Genomic DNA, 26,005 nt, shown 5'->3' with positions numbered 1-26,005 from the left:
TAGGCCCACATTCATTTTTTCGTCTCTATATATAATCTTCATTTGGATCTTGATCTTTGTTTGTCCGCGAATGAATTAGAAGAAGAAGCACTAGATGGCAGTAGAGAGGCAGCTAAAACATAGGCATTGCATTAAGAATCTCCTCCAGGCTTATACTACTGAAGACTGTAGTACTGCAGTCACACCTCAAAACACAGACATTCAAACTAAACAAATTGTTGTGCTTTAAATTAACTAATCTTTATATATAATCTTCATTTGGATCTTGATCTTTGTTTGTCCGCTAATTCCACGCATGCGTAGACCACCTTCCAGTTTAGTACGTTGTTGTTACTCACGGATGTCAACAATGTGCCGGAATAACGAAAGGGGTGGTGGACAGTGTTACGCTGGTTAGCTCCTGAGGCCTGGTTAGAGAATGAGATTGCCGAAGATAAAAGGTACGTGCCTACGTAACATATGAATGAAAGAAAGACAGTGGGTAAAATGAATGACAACGTAACAGCACGTTCTGGAAATTATTATTGTTACGTTGTAGCCGGCGAGTGCTGCGCGTCTCACAGTTGTACCGTGGCTTGCTCACATGTCAGTGAAGTGATCCCTATTTATGCTTTAAAGAGCCTGGATACCTATGTGTCCCCCTGTTATAACCATTGCTCCGTGTATATTGCCTTACTCTTTGGATTGCCACAAAGCAACCTGCGAGATTGGAGAAAGGTTGAGAAGAGATCGTGAGAGGAAACGACAGTGTCGTGAAAATGAGACGGACTGTGAACGGAGAGAAGCAGAAATGCTCCTATACCACCACATAATTACTATTCGGACAGTGATTCTGAGAAGGCTGTTCCTATTGAATCAATGTCCAAGGGTTTTGTTTTGTAATTTTGTTTCCCTTATAAAAAATCATAATGCTGTGCGACGAAGGGCCCAGTTCACAACTGGCAGCCGCGTTTAAACAGGGAGCCCTTCACAGACAACTTTAACACTTGGGCGCACATGGCTGGTTTTTCAATAATTCATAGTGGGGAAGATAAAAAAAAAATTAAAAAGTCATTACAATTTTTACAAGGTATTATAGCGCCTATTAAAAGCATTCACAGTTTATTGTTATACAGGTAGGAATCACAGTGGATTGAATTTAGCTCTTTTGACAACAAGCAAAAGAATAATCTAATGTATAATTTTAATTACAATACAAAGCACACGTGATCAAGTTATTTTTTTTTTTAAGTATTCACCCCTTTTAATACGAGACCCCTAAGTCATTGCTGGTGCATCCAACTGGTTATAGAAGTCATAAAACTTCTTCAATGGAGGTCACCTGTCTGTAGTCCAGGGGTTTCAATTGACTGTAGTACAAAAGGCACCGACATCTTGAAGGACCACCTTATGGTCGGCCAACGTACACAAAAGAACACAACAAGCAACTTCACAAAAAAACACAAGTCGGGATGGAGGAGAGAGAACATCCAAGTCACTGAGCATCCAGTGAAGTCAATCATAGACAGGCAGACACCCACTATGGACTGAACACACCCCAGAATTACTAAAAAGAAGGAAAAGCAAACTTTTGACTTGGTCCCAGTTACAATGAGGTGTATTGCTGTTGGTATAATAGAGACCCCCCCCCCCCCCCCCCCCCCCGTAGCATTTCCTTACACACTTCTGCTGAGTGATTTGTTTACTGAAAGTCCTCCGTGTTGGTGTGTCACAGAGAGGATGTGCAGCGTTGTTCATAATGGGACTCAGTTTTGATTTAATTCTCTCTTTTGTTACGAGCCCACAGTATGTCCCATAGCTCAGCCTACCCTTCTAATTAGCTTGTTGATTTGGTGCCCCCCCCCCCTTGAAGTGATGTTGCCAGCCCAGCACACCACACGCTGGCCATCACAGAGTTGGAGAAGATGTGAAGGACGTCACTCCCCACATTAAAGAAACGCAGTCACCTACGTCTGGCCTGTCCTTTTAGCTAAAAAAATGCACCACATTACTGACATAACGTGAGATTTTTAACCATAAGGGGTTTTCACATCACTTGCTACTATACAGCACTGGTCGCCATTGCCTTCTCTTAGAAGATTTTTTTTTAATCTCCATTCTGCATGAAAACCTGAGATTTAATTTTTTCTCGGCCATCACTACAAACCACATGGAGCAAGTAACATATAAAATTTTTAGGTAGAGTGTTCCTTTAACGTCACTTAAAAAAAGAAAGAATCCGACACCATAACATTTTGCTCGCCCTCATCACTCCACAGCCAGACAGTCAAGAAGCCATCAAAATGGTCGCCAGAGTGCGAGTTGTTAACGGGAAATCTTAAGATGGCCCTGTGACTCGTTTGGAATACAGAGACTTACAGCAGCTACACCTCATGTTGAGGCCGGGGGGTTCAATGATGGGAAAGGCAGCAGCTTAAACGAGAGCATCTCTCTTTAAGTCAACAGCAAGAAATAATTCAAAGGAATACAGAAATAACATTTTTTTTATTCCCCACAAACAGTGGTAATTCATCTTCTTCTTTCGGCTGCTCCTGTTAGGGGTTGCTACAGCAGGTCATCTTTTTCCATCTCTTCCTGTCCTCGTCGTCTTGCTCTGTCACCTCCTATCACCTGCATGTCCTCTATCACCACATCCATAAACCTTCTCTCTTAGGCCTTCCCCTTGGCTGGCACCTCTATCCTTAACATCCTTCTCCCAATATACCCAGCATCTCTCCTCTGCACATCCAAACCAACACAATCTCGCCTCTCTGACTTTGTCTCCAAACCAAATACAGAAACAACATTTTTTTATGCTCCACAAACATTGGTACATCTGATCTAATATTTTGTAAGTTGCATTTGAAGAGCTCAGTTCCAAAATCAGCTAAGTACAAAAGATACATTTTGGAGATAAATAGGAAAATCTGGGTCCGTAAGCAGATTTTGAAACTAAATCCCTAAAACTATAGCGCTACACTGTTGCAATTAGCAGGTTTTAAAGCTCAAACATATTTTCGGCGCATGACCAACTGCATGAAAAGTCACAATCACGTGTTCACTAAATTTTACCAAAAGGTGTAATTAGCAGATTTTGGAACTCACATCTTCATTTGGTCCTCACAGGTGGCGCAGTGGTAGTGCTAAGGAGGCTGTGGTAGATTGTGGGTTCGCTTCCTGGTTCCTCCCTGTGTGGATAGCGCTTTGAGTACTGAGAAAAAAGCGCTATATAAATGTAATGAATTATTATTATTACTAGCCATGTGCGCCCAACTACGTTGCGCGTGTTAAAGTTGTCTGTGAAGGGCTCCCTGTTTAAACGCGGCTGCCAGTCGTGAACTGGGCCCTTCGTCGCACAGCATTATGATTTTTTATAAGGGAAACAAAATTACAAAAGAAAACCCTTGGACATTAATTCGATAGGAATGGCCTACTCGGAATCACTGTCTGAATAGTAATTATGTGGTGGTATAGGAGCATTTCTGCTTCTCTCCGTTCACAGTCCGTCTCGTTTTCACGACACTGTCGTTTCCTCTCACGATCTCTTCTCAACCTTTCTCCAATCTCGCAGGTTGCTTTGTGGCAATCCAAAGAGTAAGGCAATATACACGGAGCAATGGTTATAACAGGGGGACACATAGGTATCCAGGCTCTTTAAAGCATAAATAGGGATCACTTCACTGACATGTGAGCAAGCCACAGTACAACTGTGAGACGCACAGCACTCACCGGCTACAACGTAACAATAATAATTTCCGGAACGTGCTGTTACGTTGTCATTCATTTTACCCACTGTCTTTCTTTCATGCATATGTTACGTAGGCACGTACCTTTTATCTTCGGCAATCTCATTCTCTAACCAGGCCTCAGGAGCTAACCAGCGTAACACTGTCCACCACCCCTTTCGTTATTCCGGCATATTGCTGACATCCATGAGTAACAACAACGTACTAAACTGGAAGGTGGTCTACGCATGCGTGGAATTTGCGGACAAACAAAGATCAAGATCCAAATGAAGATTATATACGTATAAAGATTAGTTAATTTAAAGCACAACAATTTGTTTAGTTTGAATGTCTTTGTTTTGAGGTGTGACTGCAGTACTATAGTCTTCAGTAGTATAAGCCTGGAGGAGAATCTTAATGCAATGCCTATGTTTTAGCTGTCTCTCTACTGCCATCTAGTGCTTCTTCTTCTAATTCATTCATGGACAAACAAAGATCAAGATCCAAATGAAGATTATACACAGATAATTTGAACACGTTTTCAGAATTTCTCTACCAGGCAAACGCTTTTATTTTATTTATTTTTTTTTTTTGGAATGTGTTGTAGGCCTGAAATGCAGAAATGGTGGTCTACTAACAAATGAAACAAAGCTGACCAGACAAAACACGAAGTAAGTATCTTGGGTTCATGCTGTCTGCAATGAAAATAAGTCAAAGTAAATTTTAGAATCACTGCATTTTTTTTTTTGCATTTTTACATACCGTCCCAACTTTTTCTGATTTGAGGTCCGTACGTTATTCTTTCCTGGAACAAGTAAGGTACAATGGAGAGACCCAAAAACGAAAATTTTTTTCTGGAGGGGAGTTAGTTGTAGTAAACTGCCCTCTGCATCATTTGGCCAAGTGGCGATTGTGTGATGCAGCGCAGAGAAAACAATCTGAATTGTGGCGATCAGGCAAGTGTCTTCTGTATCACGACAACACTCCCATACACAGTAGCACGGAGTGTGCGGCGGTTCCTCACGAAAAACAGGATTCCCACCCACACTCCCTGGACCTTGCACTGTGATTTTTTTTCTTATTTCCAAGAATGAAGAAGGACCTTAAATAAAAGGTCAAGAAGCAAACGACGGAGGCACTGAAGGCTTTCACTTTGCAAGAGTTTCAGAACAGTTTTGAATAATGGAAAAAGCAGTGGGACAAGTGTATTGCATCTCAGGGAGAGTATTTTGAGGGTGATTAAGTTTTTGGAAATGTTCTGAGAAATATACGGTTTTCCTTGTTGCTAGTGTCCCACTCACACAAAAACACCACAATACCTTATGTGTCCAACCTGCACACAGAACAGAAATAATAATACATTTTATTTATATAGCGCCTTTCCCAGCAGAAGTGCCATGAACTGCAGACCTCCACTGGTTTTCCATACTGGACTTTTTCCCCCCAAAGTAATTTTATTTTTTCCTCCACTTCTTTCATGTTAGCAGCGTGGGCCAACAGCACAGATGGTCATTTATTTTCTTTATGAAGGACAACAGCTTTCAAGCTGACAATCGAGGAGCCAAGAAAGTACAAGTGCTCCATAACTGTATTGTGTCAAAGGCCAAGATCCTCCATAATTGAACAAACATCTTTACAAAACACTCAGGCTCTTCTCCCCAAAAATGAATGACAGAAAAATTTAATTTGGGTTTCCTTTTTTAATTCAGCATGAAAAAAAGTTTGCTTAGGACACCTGCTACAATCCAAGCGACGGAATCAGTCGTCCACTTTTTTCAATAAAATACGAGGTCTGAAAACTCTGAGAAGGACGCAGTGGAGAGCCGTCACTCTCTCAGTCCAGACAGTGGACCAAGGTGATCAAGAAAGCTAACAGCATGTAATTTTACGTATCACAATGTGTGGAGTGCAAACTCGAGGGAGGTGAAGCTGAAGTTGCATATTGGGGGGCTGCACCCCAGCGGGGGCCTTGTTTACAGTGGAAGTCAGAAGTTTCCTTATGCTTACCACCATTCAACTGAAAGACATCTTTGTAACTTGTTTTTAACAAACCGGCGGACACACGGACCTACCTGAGAAGTGATAGCTTCCATCCCAAGCATATCAGGCGCTCCATCATTTTCAACCATGCAATACATCACAACCATATCTGCACCGACTCGACAGACTGGGAAAAATGACTGCAGGAGCTTAGAGAAGACTTCATCATACAAGGATATAGTATACTCCCAAAACAACAGAGGAGCTGCTACCATAGCCAGTGTAGCGGGCAGACGGTTGGGACGACCCTGTAATGGCATAGTCAGGGCATTACCTCCCCCAGAATGCTGGAGGGCAGCCCCCCTGACTTGCAGCGGGGTCATGGATTTGGAGCGTGGAGGCTCAACCCTGCTGGGGCCCGTGGTCACCGCCAAGGGGTGCCTGGACGATCGCCGAGCCCTTTGGTGCAGCACCTCCGCCACACACGGTCATGAGCACCTGGAGCACTTCCAGGGGTCCTACAAAAAGGGTGGGCCGCCACTATTCAGGGGGACCAGAGTTGGGAGGAGGTGGACAAAGCTTGCCAGGAGAAGTAGACGCAGAAGGATTAAGAGAGGAAGAGAAGAGGAAGAAGAAGAGAGCTGTGCTTTGGTGCTGTTTTTGTTAAGTGTTGCAGTTGGGGAGACGAGACAAAAGCATTTTCCCCCCACAGAAATGAAAGTGTGTTCCGTGGTGGGACACTGAGTTGCGGTGGCTGGAGCACCCTGGTGGTCCACACCAAAGACAATCTTCTGGAATATAAAAACAAAGACAACAAGAACCGCATCCCCACTTTGTTTTCACCTATAACCCACATCTTGAAGCACTTTCAAAAATTTTAGAAGAACTTCCGCCACTACTAAATACCGTATATTTTCAAATCTAATCGATAGATAGATACTTTATTAATCCCAATGGGAAATTCACATTCTTCAGCAGCAGCATACTGATACAATAAATAATATTAAAGAATGATAATAATGCAGGTGAAAAACAGACAATAACTTTGTATAATGTTAAATGTTAACGTTTACCCCCCCGGATGGAATTAAACAGTCGCATAGTTTGGGGGAGGAACGATCTCCTCAATCTGTCAGTGGAGCAGGACAGTGACAGCAGTCTGTCGCTGAAGCTGCTCTTCTGTCTGGAGATGACACTATTTAGTGGATGCAGTGGATTCTCCATAATTGATAGGAGCCTGCTTAGCGCCCTTCGCTCTGCCACAGATGTTAAACTGTCCAGCTCCATGCCAACAATAGAGCCTGCCTTCCTCACCAGTTTGTCCAGGCGTGAGGCGTCTTTCCTCTTAATGCTGCCTCCCCAGCACACCACTGCGTAGAAGAGGGCGCTCGCCACAACTGTTTGATAGAACATCTGCAGCATCTTATTGCAGATGTTGAAGGACGCCAGCCTTCTAAGGAAGTATAACCGGCTCTGTCCTTTCTTGCACAGCACATCAGTATTGGCAGTCCAGTCTAATTTATCATCCAGCTGCACTCCCAGATATTTATAGGTCTGCACCATCTGCACACAGTCACCTTTGATGATCACTGGGTCCATGAGGGGTCTGGGCCTCCTAAAATCCACCACCAGCTCTTTGGTTTTGCTGGTGTTCAGGTGTAGGTGGTTTGAGTCGCACCATTTAACAAAGTCATTGATTAGGTCCCTTCCTACATTTTCAGAGGTCTAAAAAAAAGTCAGATGTAGATTAGAATCGCGGTCGAGAGGTGTATGTGCTGTAAGAACAATATATTTGTGCTATTAGCTATTACACCTCTTTGGGTAGGTCTTTCGTCTGAAAGGAAAGGAATTAAAAATAAAAGGGAAAAAGCATCAATCTTGATATTTCATCAGACTCGCCATCATCACTCATAACTGAGTCGTTGTACGTGCTCTCCTTCCAGTCACTATCATCTTTATCTTCACCATTGTTCTCCCATTGAATGTCATCTTCGGATCTGTCCAAAGCGTTGCTAATGCGACACTTCTTGAACGTTCTGAAGATAAAGCTCTCCGCGCAGCTGACACCCACCGTGCTATTTCTGAAGGAGCTGCACGTTTGAATTTTCAAACTGGCAAAGGGCGGTTGAAGGAAAGGTGTGGATTAGAACCGCAAACTAACTGTTTTTCTTTAAAGAAATTGCCAAAAACTGAATGCGCTTTAGACTTGAAAATATACAGTAATGACACACTAAGATGTATTTCCAGAACATGCCCTCCTGGCATACAGACAATGGCCAAACCTACAGCCACTAACTGTCTGAAGCTCCCTGGATGAACCTACACAGATAACGGCACATATCCCTGACGTAAAATGTGTGCTCACATTTATGATAGCGATACATACTGCCGACTAGATCATCACATAAAGTGGTAAATTTCTTGCAGATCATCCAATGTGGTCCACCTACCGTATATACTCACGTTTAAGTTCTCCCGCGGATAAGTCGGGAGTTGATTTTACCGTATAATTTCCGGTATTTTATAATGTCAATCGTATGTTGGTCCAAGAGATTATGATATGCCAACGTCCACATGAGAGAGTAACCATGGAGCACACAGCCTTTTTTTCTATGTGGGTGCGGCAATGCTCTGTATCAGCGGGTGCTCCTAACCTCTCACTCTCTCTCTCTATTGTGCCCACGTGACCACACAGTAATACCCAAACTATTCTGAAGTGACGTTTGCACTGTTTTGTGTATCTCACACTCTCATACATCTTTATCATAAGAGTATCCCTTATCTACGATGGAGTGTTCAATCAGAAGAAAATATGAAGCTGCTTTTAAATTAAAAGCCATTGAAGTGGCGAAAGAAATTGGTAACTGCGCCGCTGCAACAAAATTCGATGTGTCGGAGAAACTGATGCGAGATTGGAGGAGGCAAGAAGATGTAAAAAAATAAATAAATAAAAAAATAAAACAAAATTAAGCATCGCATTTTTGAACGGGCACATAAGTCAGGGTCTGATTTTATGATCGATTTTTCAGGTTTCAAGACCCGACTTATACGTGAGTATATACGGTAATTCTCTTATGAAATGTCCCAACACTGCCCTCTATGCGGGAGAAACTGGACAAGCACTCCGCCAAAGTGAATTTCCACAAACTCCACATTACCCCTTAGGTACATGCATCATTTCTCATCTCAGAAGTACTCGCGCAGTGTACTTTATGCACCAGTGTTAAAATGGCTATTTATATGCACATAGTGAGGTTATAATTTAAAATTGTTGCAATATTTTATATTACATGTGTTTTTAATGCAATTTATTACCATATTACTGAATAGTATGACACAGTCTAGGACTATCTCAATATAAACCCGATCCACTTCTCATTTGTCACAGGTCACACTCTCATCCACTGCAGGATTTGCACATGGATCACATTTCACTTCAGTTGTCGAATGTTCTGTGCAGACAAATCCATCGCAAGAAGAACATCTCACTGCTGTCGTACATAGGCAAGTACCCGTACAGCATATATGAAACTGGCGACTGTGCATCCACTCATACGACTGGCTGGGGGCACACTGGAGAAAAACCACTGCGATACTGAGGATAGGTGGCAGATGCTGCCAGTAGGTTCAAGTGAAAGGACAAAAATAACTGACAAAACACACCAGCGCAAGTAGTTAAGGGGTAAGCCTGACAACTGGGATGGTCCTGTAGCAGGCCACTTCAGCAGCCATGGATACTGTGAGAAGGACTTTAAAGTCCCAGTGCTTTGGGCAACTCCAAAATACAGCAAGAGAGAAAAGAATGGGAAGTTAAACTGATGCTAAAATGTAACGCATTACAAAGTGATTTAAATCGAGACAAGTGTTTTATAACCAGAAATGAGGATCGTTAACGTCTCTCAGACTGACCCTGACTACACATCCACATTGTATGGAAAAACTCATCAGAAACTTCAGAAGACTTTGCTGGACAGTTATCTGATCTAAAGGTCTTTACTATGCATTGCTCTCCTCACTTAGCCTGGAGAGGGCAACTCATTTCTTACATTTAAGATGTCTCACTTGAAGGATTTCTAATGCTGTCTCTGTCCTGGTGTTTGTATAAATACTGGGAATTCCAGTCTCTGCCTGAAGAAGGGGCCTGAGTTGCCTTGAAACTTGCATATTGTAATCTGTTTGGTTAGCAGATAAAAGGTTTTGTTCTGCTCGACTTCTCATTCCATACACTTAGAAAGTGAGTTTTAAAGAATTCACACTAAGTGTATAAGAGAAAAGCCAAGCAAAATGACACCTTTTATTGGCTAACTAAAAAGATTACAATATGCAAGCTTTCGAGGCAACTCAGGCCCCTTCTTCAGGCAAGATGTAATCAAGAAGGGGCCTGAGTTGCCTCGAAAGCTTGCATATTGTAATCTTTTTAGTTGGCCAATAAAAGGTGTCATTTTGCTTGGCTTTTCTCTACATTCATAATGTCTAACACGGTACAACACCCTAGTACTATAAGTGTATAAGGAGATGCCTTAAAAAATGAGCCCAATTTAAAGTTTGTTAGTATAAAATCTTTGGAGAGGCTATAAAGTGAATTTATAGATTCACCCTAAGGGTATGGAAATGTCTGACGTCAATATACTGTAAAGCTTACATACAGTCATATGAAAAAGTCTGGGAACCCCTCTTAATTCTTTGGATTTTTGTTTATCATTGGCTGAGCTTTCAAAGTAGTAACTTCCTTTTAATATATGACATGCCTTATGGAAACAGTAGTATTTCAGCAGTGACATTAAGTTTATTGGATTAACAGAAAATATGTAATATGCATCATAACAAAATTAGACAGGTGCATAAATTTGGGCACCCCAACTGAGATATGACATCAATACTTAGTTGAGCCTCCTTTTGTAAATATAACAGCCTCTAGACGCTGTCCTCCTATAGCCTTTGATGAGTGTCTGGATTCTAGATTGATGTATTTTTTGACCATTTTTCCATACAAAATCTCTCCAGTTCAGTTAAATTTGATGGTTGCCGAGCATGATATTCAAGTCAGGGGACTGTGACAGCCATTCCAGAACATTGTACTTCTCCCTCTGCACGAATGCCCTTGTAGATTTCAAACTGTGTTTTGGGTCATTGTCTTGTTGGAATTTCCAACCCCTGCGTAACTTCAACTTTGTGACTGATGTTTGAACATTATCCTGAAGAATTTGTTGATATTGGGTTGAATTCACCCGACCCTCGACTTTAACAAGGTCCCCAGTCCCTGAACTAGCCACACAGCATGATGGAACCTCCACCAAATTTGACAGTAGGTAGCAGGTGTTTTTCTTGGAATGTGGTGTTCTTCTTCCGCTATGCAAAGTGCTTTTTGTTATGACCAAATAACTCAATTATTGTATCATCAGTCCAAAGCACTTTGTTCCACAATGAATCTGGGTTGTCTAAATGAGCATTTGCATACAACAAACGACTCTGTTTGTGACATGAGTGCAGAAAGGGCTTCTTTCTCATCACCCTGCCATACAGATGTTCTTTGTGCAAATTGCGCTCAATTGTAGAACGACGTACAGAAACACCATCTGCAGCAAGATGTTCTTGCTGGTCTTTGGAGGTGGTCTGTGGGTTGTCTGTAACCATTCTCACAATCCTGCGCATATGCCGCTCCTGTATTTTTCTTGGCCTGCCAGACCTGCTTGGTTTAACAGCAACTGTGCCTGTGGCCTTCCATTTCCTGATTCCATTCCTTACAATTGAAACTGACAGTTTAAACCTCTGAGATAGTTTTTTATAGCCTTCCCCTAAACCAGGAGACTGAACAAGCTTTGTTTTCAGATCTTTTGAGAGTTGCTTTGAGTATCCCATGCTGTCACTCTTCAGAGGAGAGTCAAAGGGAAGTACAACTTGCAACTGACCACCTTAAATACCTTTATATCTCATGATTGGACAGACCTGTCTATGAAGTTCAAGGCTTAATGAGCTCATCACACCAATTTAGTGTTTCAAGTAATCAGCATTGAGCAGTGACAGGCATTCAAATCAGCAAAATTACAAGGCAACCCAAATTTTTGCACAGCCAGTTTTTCACATTTGATTTAATTTCATACAACTAAGTACTGCTTCACTAAAAATCTTTGTTCGGAAAACACCGCAGTACTCAGATGTTCCTAGGAAATGAAAGACAGACCACTGTTATCTTTTTTTGTTGAAAGTAAATTATTGTGCAGTCTGAGAGGGGTTCCCAAACTTTTTCATATGACTGTATGCACACAAAAAAAGAGACTGTTAACGTGTAAATGTCAGGATTTACAAAAGAAAACTTGGCATGAAAGCTTCTGTGTATTTACGGCAACTCTGACCCGTGTGTACAGAACATTTCAGATAAACTGGATAAAAACATTTACATTTATTTGCTTTGCAGACGCTTTTATCCAAAGTGACTTACTAAAAAGAAGTAAAGATAATCAAGGAACATTAGGCCTGGGCCTGTTTGATCAGCAAGTGAAGTAGGACAGGTAAGAAAAGATGTTAGTAAAAAGATGTAATAACTAATACATTTACAATTATAGATTAACAATCAATAAAACATTTAAACTTAATGTAACAAATTAATTAACCATATGAAATAACACAGAACTTTTTTTTTCTTCTGTCACTTAGCCTGATATTCATAGAACAGATGGGCCTTCAGTTGCTTCTTGAATACAATGACACCCTCGATAATGTAGGGAAATGGTGGCTTTGTATCACCGAGCCGTTAATATAATATGTGTTGACATGACAAACCTATCACACTTCAATAGTGTTAAATATGACGTTTAGACTTTCATTTTAGTTTACTCTTATAAGAGGACCTCTGCTGCATATTTGCACAGAAGAAAGTTTTTGGTTTGTTGCTGGTTTATATCATGCCAGTGAGACAAGACGTTCCATGCATCCACCTGAATGAGCCACCTCAAATCGGGACCCAAGTGCTGGTGTGCAGTGGGCGATGCCTCAACACCACACCAGTTCTGATCCCCAACAGGCCTGACCCCATTGGCTCTCCGACTGTTTTGACTCATCTGGGCATGGGGCTCAAAGGGCTTTCCAGTGTCCTGATTAAAACCAACATCCACACCTTTAATGACCTCTTGGGCACAGCCATCAGCAGTGTGTCTGTCTGCGGAAAGAGTGTCGACCTCGTCAAGAGGTTTACTTACCTCAGCAGTGACATTCATGTCTCTGGTAGCTCTTCCTGTGAAGTCACTAGACGGATTGGGAGAGCATGGTGGGGGTCATGAGGTTGCTGGAAAGGGGTGTGTGGCGCTCCTTAAATCTTTGGACAAAGGCCCAAATCTTTACAGTCCTGGTGCTTCCTGTCTTTTCTATACGGTTGTGAGACATGGACGCTATCCAATGACCTGAGACGAAGACTGGACTCCTTCGGTACTGTGTCTCATCTGAGAATCCTTGGGTACTGCTGGTTTGACTTTGTGTCGAATGAGAAGCTGCTCACAAGAGTCCTGAATGAGGCACATTACCTGCATTGTAAGGGAGTGTCAGTTACGGCACTACAGCCACGTGGCGCAATTCCCCGAGGGTGATCTGGCTCACAGGATCCTCCTTGTTGTGAACTCAAACAGCTGAACCAGGCCAAGGAGACGCCCATGTAACACCTGGCTGCAGCAGATAGAGAGTCATTTTTGGAGGGTGGGACTGGACTGCGTGTCTGCCTGGGGGTTTGCCATCTGGGATCCTGAACTGTTTCGTCACTTCTCAGTGAACTGGCCAACAAATAATGAAAATCGCGGCCAAGCTGTAGTCCAACACGCCTGCTCTGCTGGTAGCCATTGACTGACCAGTGATTCACTACATCCTGTTTTCATGTGGTGTGGGTGTACACACACGTTTTTACCAACATAAAAAGACAATTTGCAGCAATCAGAGTAGATTACTACACTCACATTGCAAAAAGTCATCTAGCAAGAATAGAGTTGCTTTTGTTAACTATAAGCAGTGACATTTGAGATGTGGCTGGCAAGCATCACGCCTTGATGGCCACAGTCAGGTCACGATTCATAGCATCTTTGGCAGACATGATGGTGCTACACGTGATGGCTGGCGTGTTGGTATGGTAGCTGGCTGAACTTTCAGTGTTTCATATGGTCTGCACTATTCATTGTGACAGCAATCACATCATTACATGTGCCAGGTGACAGCAGCTACCCACTCTGACGCTGGCTTCTTATGCCTGTCCTGGACACTCTGAACAAAGAGAAGTGCTATAATGGCATGCATGACCTTGTGCTCTCATTTTTAGAGCACAGCCAGATACGCATGAATGCAGGTGGCAGGGATGTCGATGTGTCAGGTTGGAAAACTACCAATGAAATTCTGCAGCATCAGGATTGCACTTGCATGAGGTTGATCAGCATGCCCCATATATGGATGTGTCAGGGCGACATTCAAGGTGTGTTCACGCACTCTTATTTACAAGGTGACCGAAATGAGTGTACAGCAGATTTTAAAAATGTGATATACATTTTATTTTTTGGGGTACACATTTTCATGCCTGAATCACACTATGAATGTGCAAACTCCATACATGGGCTGTGATTCAACCCCAATACTCTAAAGCAGGGAGGTGTGAACCACTAGGCTATCTCCCACTGCCTGTCAGACTTAAAAAGCTATATTAAAAAAAAAAGATAAAACATCCAGTGAACTTGCCTGGAATCATTCTGTGACCTTTAGCCAGTCCAGTTGAGCATCTTGGGAGCAGAAACTCGTCCAGAACTCTTGATTCCCATCTTCATTACGGTGCAGACGTTTTTGTTTTTTAAATTGCTGCACGGATGTCAAGTTAACCTCCCGTAGGTCACATAATCCTGACATCACCACCGACCAATTAGAGCAATTATTTAAGTCTTGGAGAAGCAAAAGTCGATTCAACCTGTTTCAGTCTGACACAAAAATGGAACCTGAAAAAGAATGACTGTGAGTTGAAGTAGACGACACATGAATAACTAGACCAGATAAGTGATTAAGAAACACACATTTTAATTAAAAAAAAAAACAAGCTGAAAAAATTCCAAAGCATTTTTCTTTCATTTCTTTAAAATCTCTTTTTAGAAGAGAATAAGCACCAGTAACAAACAGTAAGGTCTTCCAGAACAAACTGGACTTATAGAAATTACAAAAAAAAACAAAAAAAAAAACACCAACCCCTTTCTACAGTACAGTTTGAATTTTTAGGAGTAGAGCTGGGACATCCTAAACACTTGCCACTACAACCACTCACCGGCCACCCCTCCTGGCAGGCTGGGGGGGCTCTCCGAGATTGTCCGGATCGACAGTCCACCCTGGCCTACTGCCTCCTCTCCATTTGTATGCCTTCAATTCTCAGTGGACAAGGTCACTAGTTTATGAATGACGTAGTGTACGTATATCACAAAGCTTGTTCAATTGTGCAATCCCCACATACAACACCTTGGAAAAGCAGCCTGCCATCACTGGAAGCCTGTCACGATTTCCACTCTCTTCTTGATGATATTTTTACTCAATGCTTGCCTGTCACAAATAATTAACATTACAGGTTAAATTAGTCAACATCAGCAAACAATAAGGAGAAAATATAAAATGAAAACACTGTTGCTTGTGTAAGTATTTCATTTTCTCACTAATTCTTGGTGGAAGCTCCTTTCACGGTGATATCAGCCTCAAGCTGGATCATCCATTTCTAAAAGGTCACTCAGACACTCACCTTTTTATTTTGTTATGGTCAGCTTTTTATTTATAGGTTTGCTTAATCTAATTCAGGGTCACAGTAGGCCTGAACCCATCACAGCAGCACTGGCAGTGCACCCTGGACGGAGCGACAGTCTAATGCAGGCCCCTCTCACGCACAAACTGACACCAGGCTAATTTAGAGTCACCTAAACATGATGGCTGGCTTGTTAGAGCCTCACCTACATGTTTTAATTTACCAATTCAAAGGTTGATTTTTTTTTCCCAATTTTTTTTATCCTCTTTTGTCATCTGGTCATTATGTTAACAGGGCTGCCATGACTTTTTTTATCTTAATCACGAGATTCATTTTTAACTTAATATGAGTGTTTTTGTACTTAAATGGGGTGCGGCACTATTACGGACTCTGTGCTCTGATCCCTGAAGTTCATGCAAAAGGACAAGTTTCTCTTAAGTGATTAACAAATTCTATCGTAAAAAAAGGTGTCATGTTTAATAATGGATTATTAGCACATTACAATGTGTAGACATTATGCTTAGTGAAGAAAAATTTAATTTGACCGAACTGAACACAAGCACCTGGATAAAAACATTTCAGGAACGCATGGAGGCCATGCATACCTCACAAAAACAGGGCTCATCACTATGCCGTCCCCAAGACTGTGACTTTTTTTTTGATAATAGTTTGGTCATTTTTCAGTTCAAAAGGCAGTATTTCTAGGGGGGATACTTGCGTGGCTTCGGTTATCTGGACAAGTATCACAAAACTTCAATGTGGTCCAAAAAGCCTAGACAGCATGTGATCAATCAAGATAAGATGTGAGAAGTAGTATTCTGGAGCTTTTTTGGCCAAACTTTAAAGCCTTACTTGGCCCATGTCACTCCACCTGGACCTGGGAGGACCTGGAAATCAATATCAAATGAAAGAGAAATTGCAGAAATAAAGACGTAGACAGAGAATCGGTCACTAAAAAGCCAATGCTGGAGGAACAAGAACAATGATCCACAATAAAGTGCTCTGATCAATTCTGTACGTAAAGTTTATGTATTATATATTATTACTATTATTACTAAATGGGAACAGCTCTAGAATAAAATGAAGAATGTACACGAGAGGTCCAGTCAAAGCTGTTATTCTGGCCTTAATGAACATCTGAAATTTGGAACACATTCTCAAAAATTAAAGAAACAATCCACCCAAAAATGACACGTTAACCTAACCCTTGTACTTTGTACTGTCGTCCAATTTTTTGAAACCTAAGGACTTACCAGATGAAGTTTTTGAAGACAGGACTCTTGACCAATTAGGTTTAAAGTATATACAGGATGATAATTTAAAAAGTATTCATTTAAAAATATTGTAGCAAAAAAAGAAAAAAAGCATTTTGAGCAAGCGATTAGGTAACAGACATGTGAATTATGCAACATGAGTAACAGGAGATTTATTTTTTCCAAAGATGTTTTTCAAATTGTTTGCCGTTGTACAGCATTGGCCCTCATTGAGTTATGTTCTGTTCTACATGAAAACAGAATTTAAATAATATTTTAACACAACAGAATTTAAATAATATTTTTGGCCATCACTACAAAACATATGGGGTAACATATTAAAAAATAAAGTATCATTTTGGGGTGGAGTGTTCTGTTAAGCAGCTTAAGGAAGCAGGAGCAAGCGAACCAATACAAAGCAGAAAAATTGTTTCCAGACAGTATTAAGGAGACACTTTCCCAAAAACACTTCAAGGTGTTACAGAAGAGGAAGTCGTCTACACCAAACGTTCAGAGTAATGCTTACAAAACTTACAAAAGCAACAGGTTTTGACCTGGTCTAATAAACAGGGATTCAAAAATAGTTGGATATTTACTTAACACATTTGCTGATATATTGATTATTTAGTCAGATTTGAGTAAAAACAATCTGGAGGGAAAAAGAAAAAAGATTTTCCAATCCGCTTATCTAGCGCAGAGTTATGGGGAGACAGGGCCTATCCCAGCAGCACTGGGTATCAGTGCCCGTACACAAGCAGCAGTTTTAGAGTAACCAATTAACACCTGCTTCTTTGAGATATGTGCAGATATAAAAAAGACATATGAGGGCATTAAAAAAATCCAAGGAGACAGTGACTGGGTATGGAATTCAAATCCAGGTTGCTAGTTCAGTGAGGCAGCAGTGCCACACTCACTTATAGACCAGTTTAAGGAAGCCAGTTAACTTAATACACACATCTTTGGGAGATGAAAAGAAAACCCCTAAACACGTGGGGAAAAGCCCACAAAGCCAGTGTCCAGGCTAGACTCTGGAGTAGTAAGTTCAGTTTAATTCGACAGACGTGTGTGTTGTCTTAAGTGGCAGCACTTAACTGGCATAGTGCGAGTGTACCCTGGATTCCATCCAAGTCTTATTCCCGCCTTTTTCCTCGTACTCCTAGAACAGGCCCAGGCTCTCCACAAAACTGCGTTTAACTAAGCAGGTTAAAAAGCAACAAATTTTGAATTAATCAATTCTAAAGCTTTCCAAGACTTTGAGCACTTCTGCAAGGTATTGTATATATAACATGATAATTTGTTTAAATAAATAAAATGCTGGCTCAAAAATTTTCCAAGAGGCATACAAATACCACAAAAGAACCCTAAACGCACAGGAAATCTGTGTCTTGGCCATTGTTTCTGATACTGACCTGCTGGTGGGGGCAACCCACCCCAGCATGCAGAAAGAGCTGGGTGCCACACCACTGCGACAGCAGGCCTGTTCATGCCAGGCAAAGATGACATCCTGTACTGCATTTAAAATAAATTAGAAAGGAAAAAGCACCAATATGAGTTGATCATCAGTACACAACTCATCATAACAATACTTTTATTTATATAACAAATTCTAAGACAAAAAAAAAATAAAATAAAAGCAGCTTTTGGGAATATTGAAATTGTCCTGGATATTAGACATATCTGTTCTGCAAGGTGTTGAAAGAAAGGAAAAAAAAAAAATATTTCGATATATATTTATATATGTATTTATATTAAGTTGACGGTGATCTGTCAGAACAGTGTACATATTGGTTCCTGAGTGATGGGACACCCTTTTCCAACACATCTAAGCATTACTGAAAATTTCCATATTAAATATCATTATTGGTCAATAAAAAATAAATAATTACCATGTTGCTTAGGCTACAAGCTCTCAGCTTCTGTTACAGAATTAAAAATCATCCCCATCAATCCTCTCCCCAAATTACAACTACTCCAACAGAAAAGGCATCACAGTGAACAGGCTGAAATTTACATTGGACTCCCCTGTCCCAAAAGGGTGGGCTTTGATTACCTCCCACTGGGGGGGTAAAATGACAAATGGAAGTATGGGGCCTACATTATTTTCTTCACACCTTTCGGGTATTTAATCTGCCCACAAACCTGTAATGTGGCTTTTATCTTGATCTATGATAACACATCTGATCAAAATGCAAAAAAGTGGACCCGCAATTGGTGGGGTGGGGAGATAGAAAGCTAAAAAGAACCCCTGAACCACCAGTGTGCTGTCTGCTCAGAGTCCAAATTACGCAAAATCAAAGCAAAAGAAGCCAGTGATCACGTGCCGGCATATTCCATCAACTATTAAGTATCGAGGAAGCGGAGGTCGCAGGGTCTCCTGTATTTTGGATCACTGACTCTACTCTTCACTCAAAGGCGTGCCAGACAAATGGGCAGCTTTCACTATAATAACTTACACCCATGGGTAAACCTACAAGCACATGTGGACACTTCCAGAGCTCAACTTTAGGGGGTTTGAGTCTGCTGGGCACTGCCCTTTCAGAGGCCTTGCTTAAGCACCAACTGAAATTAGAGCCAAAATAAAAATCAAAATCTGTTGTTCTTACAGAGTCCCCTTTCCATCCAGACCTACTGTGACCACAATTCTGCGAGCGTTCTAAATCCCACCCACAAAAAAAAAAATCTAAATATATACTCTATATAAAACATATGTACAGTTAAATAATTTTTAAATTTGTTTATAGTGTTTGCTATCAAAATTAATTCAAGACATTAAAAACAGCAACGGCTTCAAGCGTTCCTGCGGCATTTAGAAAACATAGCAAGCAATGGGGTCCCTGTGGCACCTCACATGGCGAGCTATATTTTGGGACTTTGTTTAATGATACAAAGCTCACTTGAGTGTGACTGCATTTTGGGACGGGGAATTTATTTCTACAACAGTTTGTGGAATGACCAGCCTGTGTCTGTGGATAACTGCCCATTTTATTACTTAAATTAAAAAAAAAAAAGCTTAAATAAAAATATGCCCCCGCTCTGGTACCTAATGGTCCAAGGGGATGAATCTTCTACATTAAGAGGGCCGTAAAGAATCTGACAAATTTTATACATTTGCCTTTAAAAGGACCCAGTGGTCACTGCTTATGCTTTCCAGTTCGGCATGAAGGCATTTTTTTTGTGAGCACCAGTGAGAGTTCTGCTTGAAGCGCCACGTTAGATAATAATTCAAGAGAGACGGCACCACGGAAACAACCCTATCCTACATAGTTCACAAGATCAGCTTGGTTTCTTTTCTCAGCACAACAATCACTGCACCTAAAAAATTCCTAAAATGCTTGAAAAGGTACAGACTCTTTAATAACAAGAAAAGAAAACGGAAGAACGATGAAAACACTCTCACATGACTGAATACGCAGGAAAGGTCAGGAGCATTTATTTCACAAAATATTTATAGACACCACCCCCCACCCGATAACCACCGCAACTGCTGCACCCCACAAAGACTTCCGGAGGACGCAAAAAGATTATATCTTAAAATAATTATAATAAAATTAAAATAAGAAGGCTCCAGTGACTGGAGATCACACGATGATACATCATAGCTGCATTGTTTTATTAAGTCCATGAGAGCACCACGCTACTATGAGGACCTACAGTATTTCACCTGGATCTTGATTCACTTATAATTAATCAAACCACAAATCATCCTTAAAAAAAAATTAAATTAAAAAGTTCAGTGCTGGTGACATTGTGGACATGGCAGAAGAGGATTGCGACACACTGCTCTCCAGCCACGACCCAAATTGGCAACTAAAAACAAATCTGCCATTTGAGTTTCTTTTAAGTTTCATTTTTTCATCTCCAAGTAGCAAACAGTGCTGCTGGAAGTCACAGCAGGCTGTTTACTCTAAACCTTACAAACACACATACGCATATAAAATAACTGGAAGAAAAATTAAAAAGTATAGAATCCTATTTTGGTCAGCTTCCATTTTTCGTTGTCTTTTCGTAAACATGCCACAGTTTTTGCTTTTGTGATGCATTTGCTTAATTCTCAGTAGTAGTGATTTTTCTACTCAGACAACTACTTTTGAGTTTTTTTTTCTTCTTAAATAAAAAGCATGTGTGGGGAGAGAAAAAAAAAAGAAGCTTGCAGACTTGGCCCAACTTGACCACGCGGCCGCGAGGATGTAAACTGCAGTGGTCATGCCAGCTTGCTTCAGATTGAAAAGCTTTCTTTCAAACAAAATTGAAAAATATATATGAGAAAAAGCAGATGTTAATGCTGGATACAAGTATTGCCACATTTGGTGCCGCCTTCTGCACCTAGAGCACCATGTTTTTAATATCAGTTTTTTTTTTTTTTTTTTTTTGTTATATTTAAATCCCCCCACTATTCACTTTTAAACCCCAGGCACAGTTTTTGGAGTTGGGTTGATAGCACCAGGTAAAGGCAAGCACATTGACAAGACCCACCTGCTCCACTGTCACTCGGTCACTTAAAGACTAATTTTAACAATAAAACACAAACAGAATAAACAGAAAGGGTTAGGTGGATAAAGCAATCAACACGCCCCCAAAACCCCCCCCTAAACAAGAGGCTCTTTCTTTGATATGGTGACAGACTTGTCCAGTTAACTCGGATCCAAAGGTTTCTGAGAGAAAGGTGCCCCAATTTTTGCAAAGCAACCAATTCAGCTCTGCCAGATTTGACATACAGTGCAGCAGTCTCTCTCTTAGCAGACTGCATAACAAGGGTAGGGTCACACTTGCCACTATGCTCCTAAATTTCATCTGTGACGGTCAGACTGGATAGTGGCCCCAATAAATCTCCCAAGATGTGAAGGTTTCAAGTCTTTGGTATAATCTACCAGTGAGCTCTCTGAAATCTACCAGTTCCCAAGCCCTTGGTGTTAACATTCAGAATGCAAAGTCATTTATTTGTTAGTTTTTACAATACAAGTCTTAAAATGGGACACCCCTGTCACTGAAACCCTAGGAAAACACAACAGAACCAATATATAGGCAGCTACAACAAAGGTGGAGAAGTAGGGAACTGGAAGATGGGAAGAGACCCAGTGAATGCAATGCCTGAGTTTGTTTCAGGATGCCAGCTTGACCACTGATTGCACCCTCACATCTATTCACCTTGCAAATTTTTTTTTTCTCAATTGCTATCAGTATTTTAACCAAAAACATCCAAGTAAAATTTTGAAAGAGGAACTAGCCAGATGGAAGTCATGTGGTTCAATGAAAGCCAGATTTCCAAATCAAAAAGAAGCTAAGATGGAAAATGCAAGAAAGGAACACTGCAACACCGCATATGTGTAAAAATCTGGTTGGGGTGTGCGTGTGCATGTGTGTTAGTTATTCAGCTGGAAGTAGAGTGGTGGGCTGGGCATGCATATCACTACATCTCTATCCCAGTTTGCTGATTGACCCACCCTGGAGGGGAAGAGTATTTCATCTGAGCGGCACCAAGAGTCAATCTTGTCCAAAAATTTGTTAAAAAAAATAAATAAAATGTTTTTTTCATTCATTAATGTTGTCCACTTTGCACTGACTGTAATCTCTTCATAACATCACAAGTAAAATGACTCAGGATAAGTTGGTCAGGAAAACAAAAGACGGAGGATTGGACAAGCATAATAGTGGAAAGGACCAGACCGAGCATAATGTTGCTAAGCAGTGCAGCAAGTGGGCACACATCATTTTGTGCTGGAATGCCGAAACATTAGTGCACAATTGTGTTACACAATAACACCCATGCGTGACGAAGATCCTTCTCGCTGGGGAGAAGGGTAGGGTGGGATAGAACAGGCGAGGGACAGATTCTCTGAGCACCAATCCGTGGAAGAGCAGTCCTCTTGGTCCACACTCGTCTTTTGCATAGGTCGTTCTCTGTTTGAGGTAGAACTGTCAGTTACCTATGGAAAGGAAACAAAGGAGGTTTTGAGTCTCATATTCCTTAAACGCCAACCCACAAAACCAAACAGGTGGGCACTAGCCCACAGCTCTTAAATGAACCTCCCATCCATCCATCCATTTTCCAACCTGCTGAATCCGAACACAGGGTCACGGGGGTCTGCTGGAGCCAATCCCAGCCAACACAGGGCACAAGGCAGGAACCAATCCCGGGCAGGGTGCCAACCCACCGCAGGACACACACACACACACCAAGCATGAAGGTGCTAATTGATATCCTAACCCAGTACTGCCATAAAAGAACATGAGAGCAATTCTGATTAGGCTATTCTAGATATTTATGGTCTACAGTGAGGTATATAATTAGTAAGCCTGTATGTGTTGATCTGGACATACATGTATCACTTTACCAAATATTTTCAGAATCAAAGTTGAAGATTTTATAGCAGCATGCACAAGTTTGGGCACCCTTGCTTAAAATGTCTGTTACTGTGAAGTGAGCAGAAGATGAACTGATTACCAAAAGGCATAAAGTTAAAGACGGCACATTTCTTTAACATTTTAAGCAAAATTACATTTTATTTCCATCATTCACAAGTACAAAACAACAAAAAAATTAAAAGGGCCTGAGGCAAAAGTTTGGGCACCTGACATGATCAGTACTTGGCAAGACCCCTTTTGGTAAATATCACAGCTTGTAAACGCTTTGTATTTCCATTCCAATATTGTAAATGCTTTTTGTAGCCAGCTAAGAGTCTTTCAGTTCTTACTTGGGGTGTTTTCACCTATTCATCCTTGCAAAAGCTTTCTAATTCTACAAGATTCTTGTGCCATCTTGCATGCACTGGTCTTTTGAGATATATCAAAATATTTTCAATGATGTTTAGGTTGGGGGACTGTGAGGGACTTGGCAAAATCGCCAGCTTGCGCCTCTTAAGTTATTCCATTGTAGATTTTCGGGTGTGTTTTGAATAATTATCTTGTTGCAGGACCCATCTTCTTTTCAACTTTTTTTTTTTTATTACAGATAGTGTGATGTTTGCTTCCAGAATTTGCTGGTATTTATTTGAATCCATTCTTCCCTCTGCCAACTAGCTCCAACAGAAGCCCAAAGCCTGATCAATCCACCACCAAGTTTAATAGCTGGAAACATGATCTTTTCCTGAAATTCAGCACCCTTTTTCTCCAAACACACCTTTGCACATTGTGGCTAAAAAGTTCTATTTTTAACTTAATCAGTCCACAGGACTTGTTTCCAAAATGCGTCAGGCTCGTTTAGACGTTCATTTGCAAACTTCAAGTGCTGAATTTTGTGCTAGGATGCAGTATAACCGAGCACCACCAACCACTACAGAGTCTGCAAAATCTTCCTGGAGGTCTTTTGCAGTCAAACGGGGGTTTTTATTTGCCCTTCTAGCAATCCAACGAGCAGTTCTTTCAGAAAATGTTCTTATTCTTTCAGACATCAACTTGACCTCCACCGTTACTGTTAAGTGCCATTTCTTAATAACATTATTAACTGAAGAAACAGCTACCTGAAAATGCTTTGCTTTCTTCTGGTAGCTTTCTCCTTCTTGTGGGACTTAATTATTTTACTTTATTAGAGTGCCAGGAAGCTGCTTACAGAAGCCCATGGATGCAGATTGCTGAGACAAGGTGTAAGGAGTCAGAATTTATAGAGCTTTGCCATTTGCATCACCTGAGGTTTCCTAATGATGACTGAACAAGCCGTAGCCCAGATGAGCTAATGAAGGTCTGAGACCTAGGGAAAAGTTATCTGAGACCGCAAATATCTTGGGATGCCCAAACGCTTGCATGGTGTTCCTTTCCTTTTTTTTTTTTTTACACCAATCTTGCATAAAATGCTGAAAAGAAATGTTTCATTTTAACTTTACGCATTTTGGTGAGGAGTTCATCTTTTGCTCACTTAGCTGTTCACATTAAAAGACATTTTAAGCAAGGCTGCCCAAACTTTTGCAAGCCACTGTATACATCTTGCAATTGGGTGCAAATGATATAGCCTGAACCTTTTATTACATTGCACATTCGCTCTGAAACCAGTGTAATCCAATTCAGGGTGATTGGGGGATTGCAGCCTATCCTTCCAGCATCAAGAGCAAAGCAGGAACTAATCTGCTTGAGGTACAAGTATGAGGTGCTAGTCCACACACAATGGCTCTCAAATGTGGCCAATTTGGAAATGTAAATCAACCTACTATCAGACCATCCAGTGAAAATGCCATGCAAACACAATGAGAATGTGCAACCTTCACAAGACAGAGACTGGGTGAGGGATTAGAGTTGTCAACTACAGTCAAAGTAAAAAGTATGTGAACCCCTTGGAATTATCTATATTTATGTCTAATTCCCATATAAAACATGGTCGTCTCTACATGTCAGTCGCAATAATGAATAAACACAGTCTCCTATAACTAAAGATACACAGATTTTCAGAGCATTTGTGACCATATTGAATAAATCATTCAAACTGTGAAACTGAAGGTTGGAAAAAGTAAGTGAACCCTAAGCTAATGACATTTTAAAAAGCTCATTACAGTCAGAATTTAGCACGCTTGGAGTCCATTTAATGAAACGAGTTCAGAGATGTGGCCTCGAATTACTTTGATTGATAAAAAACACTATAAAGTTTGAGTTTGAGCTTTTGACAAGGAGCATATCCAGATGGGAATCATGCCTCGCACAAAAGAGCTGTCTGATGAGCTACGATCGAGAATTGTTAATCTACATAAGGCTGGAAAGGGTTAAAGTCATCTCAAAGATTTTAGATATTCATCAGTCTACTGTTAGACAAGTTGTCTATAAATGGAGACAATTTGTTATTGTGGCTACTGTGCCTATAAGTGGGCGCCCTGCCAAGATGACCCCAACAGCACAGCTCAAAGTCAGCAGTGAGGTAAAGAAGAACCCTAGAGTGACAGCAAAGGACTTGAAGTCATTAGAACTGGCTAACATCTCTGTTTATGAGTCAACTATACGCAAAACATTGAACAAGAAAGGAGTCCATGGCAGGACACCAAGAAGGAAGCCATTACTATAAAAATAAAAAAAAAAAAAAAAAAAAAAAAAAAGAACACTGCTGAACGCCTGAAGTTTGCGAAAGAGCACTTGGACACTCCACAATGGTACTGGGAAAATGTTTTGTGGAGTGATGAAACCAAAATTGAACTATTTGGGAGGAACAAGCAGAACTTCATTTGGCGTAAAAAGGGCACTGCATATCAACATCAAAACATCATCCCTACAGTAAAGTATGGTGGAGGAAACATCATGATTTGGGCCTGTTTTGCTGCATCAGGACATGGACAGCTTGCCATCATTGAGGGGAAAATGAATTTACAAGTTTATCAACAAATTCTCCAGCATAATGTGAGGGTGTCTGTCCATCA

The 26,005-nt window shown here is 40.9% G+C and overlaps 1 protein-coding gene across 3 annotated transcripts in view; it reads right to left on the bottom strand.

Annotated features, from left to right (window-relative positions):
* Positions 1-14,703: 14,703 nt before the first annotated feature.
* dot1l (DOT1-like histone H3K79 methyltransferase) overlaps positions 14,704-26,005 on the bottom strand; it is a 127,628-nt gene continuing 116,326 nt past the window's right edge. For all 3 annotated transcript variants that reach the window (XM_028816433.2, XM_028816432.2, XM_028816435.2), the window contains one exon: positions 14,704-22,600. Coding sequence is in view for 1 of the 3 variants with exons in the window: in XM_028816435.2 (XP_028672268.2) it covers positions 22,593-22,600 (8 nt within the window). In the remaining 2 variants the exon portion in view is untranslated. The remainder of the gene's footprint in view (positions 22,601-26,005) is intronic.

The sequence above is a fragment of the Erpetoichthys calabaricus genome, chromosome 12 (assembly GCF_900747795.2).
Source record: "Erpetoichthys calabaricus chromosome 12, fErpCal1.3, whole genome shotgun sequence".
Classification (NCBI taxonomy): Eukaryota; Metazoa; Chordata; class Cladistia; order Polypteriformes; family Polypteridae; genus Erpetoichthys; species Erpetoichthys calabaricus.
Note: the sequence above shows the minus strand (reverse complement) of the source record. Positions and strands in the feature narration are given on the sequence as shown.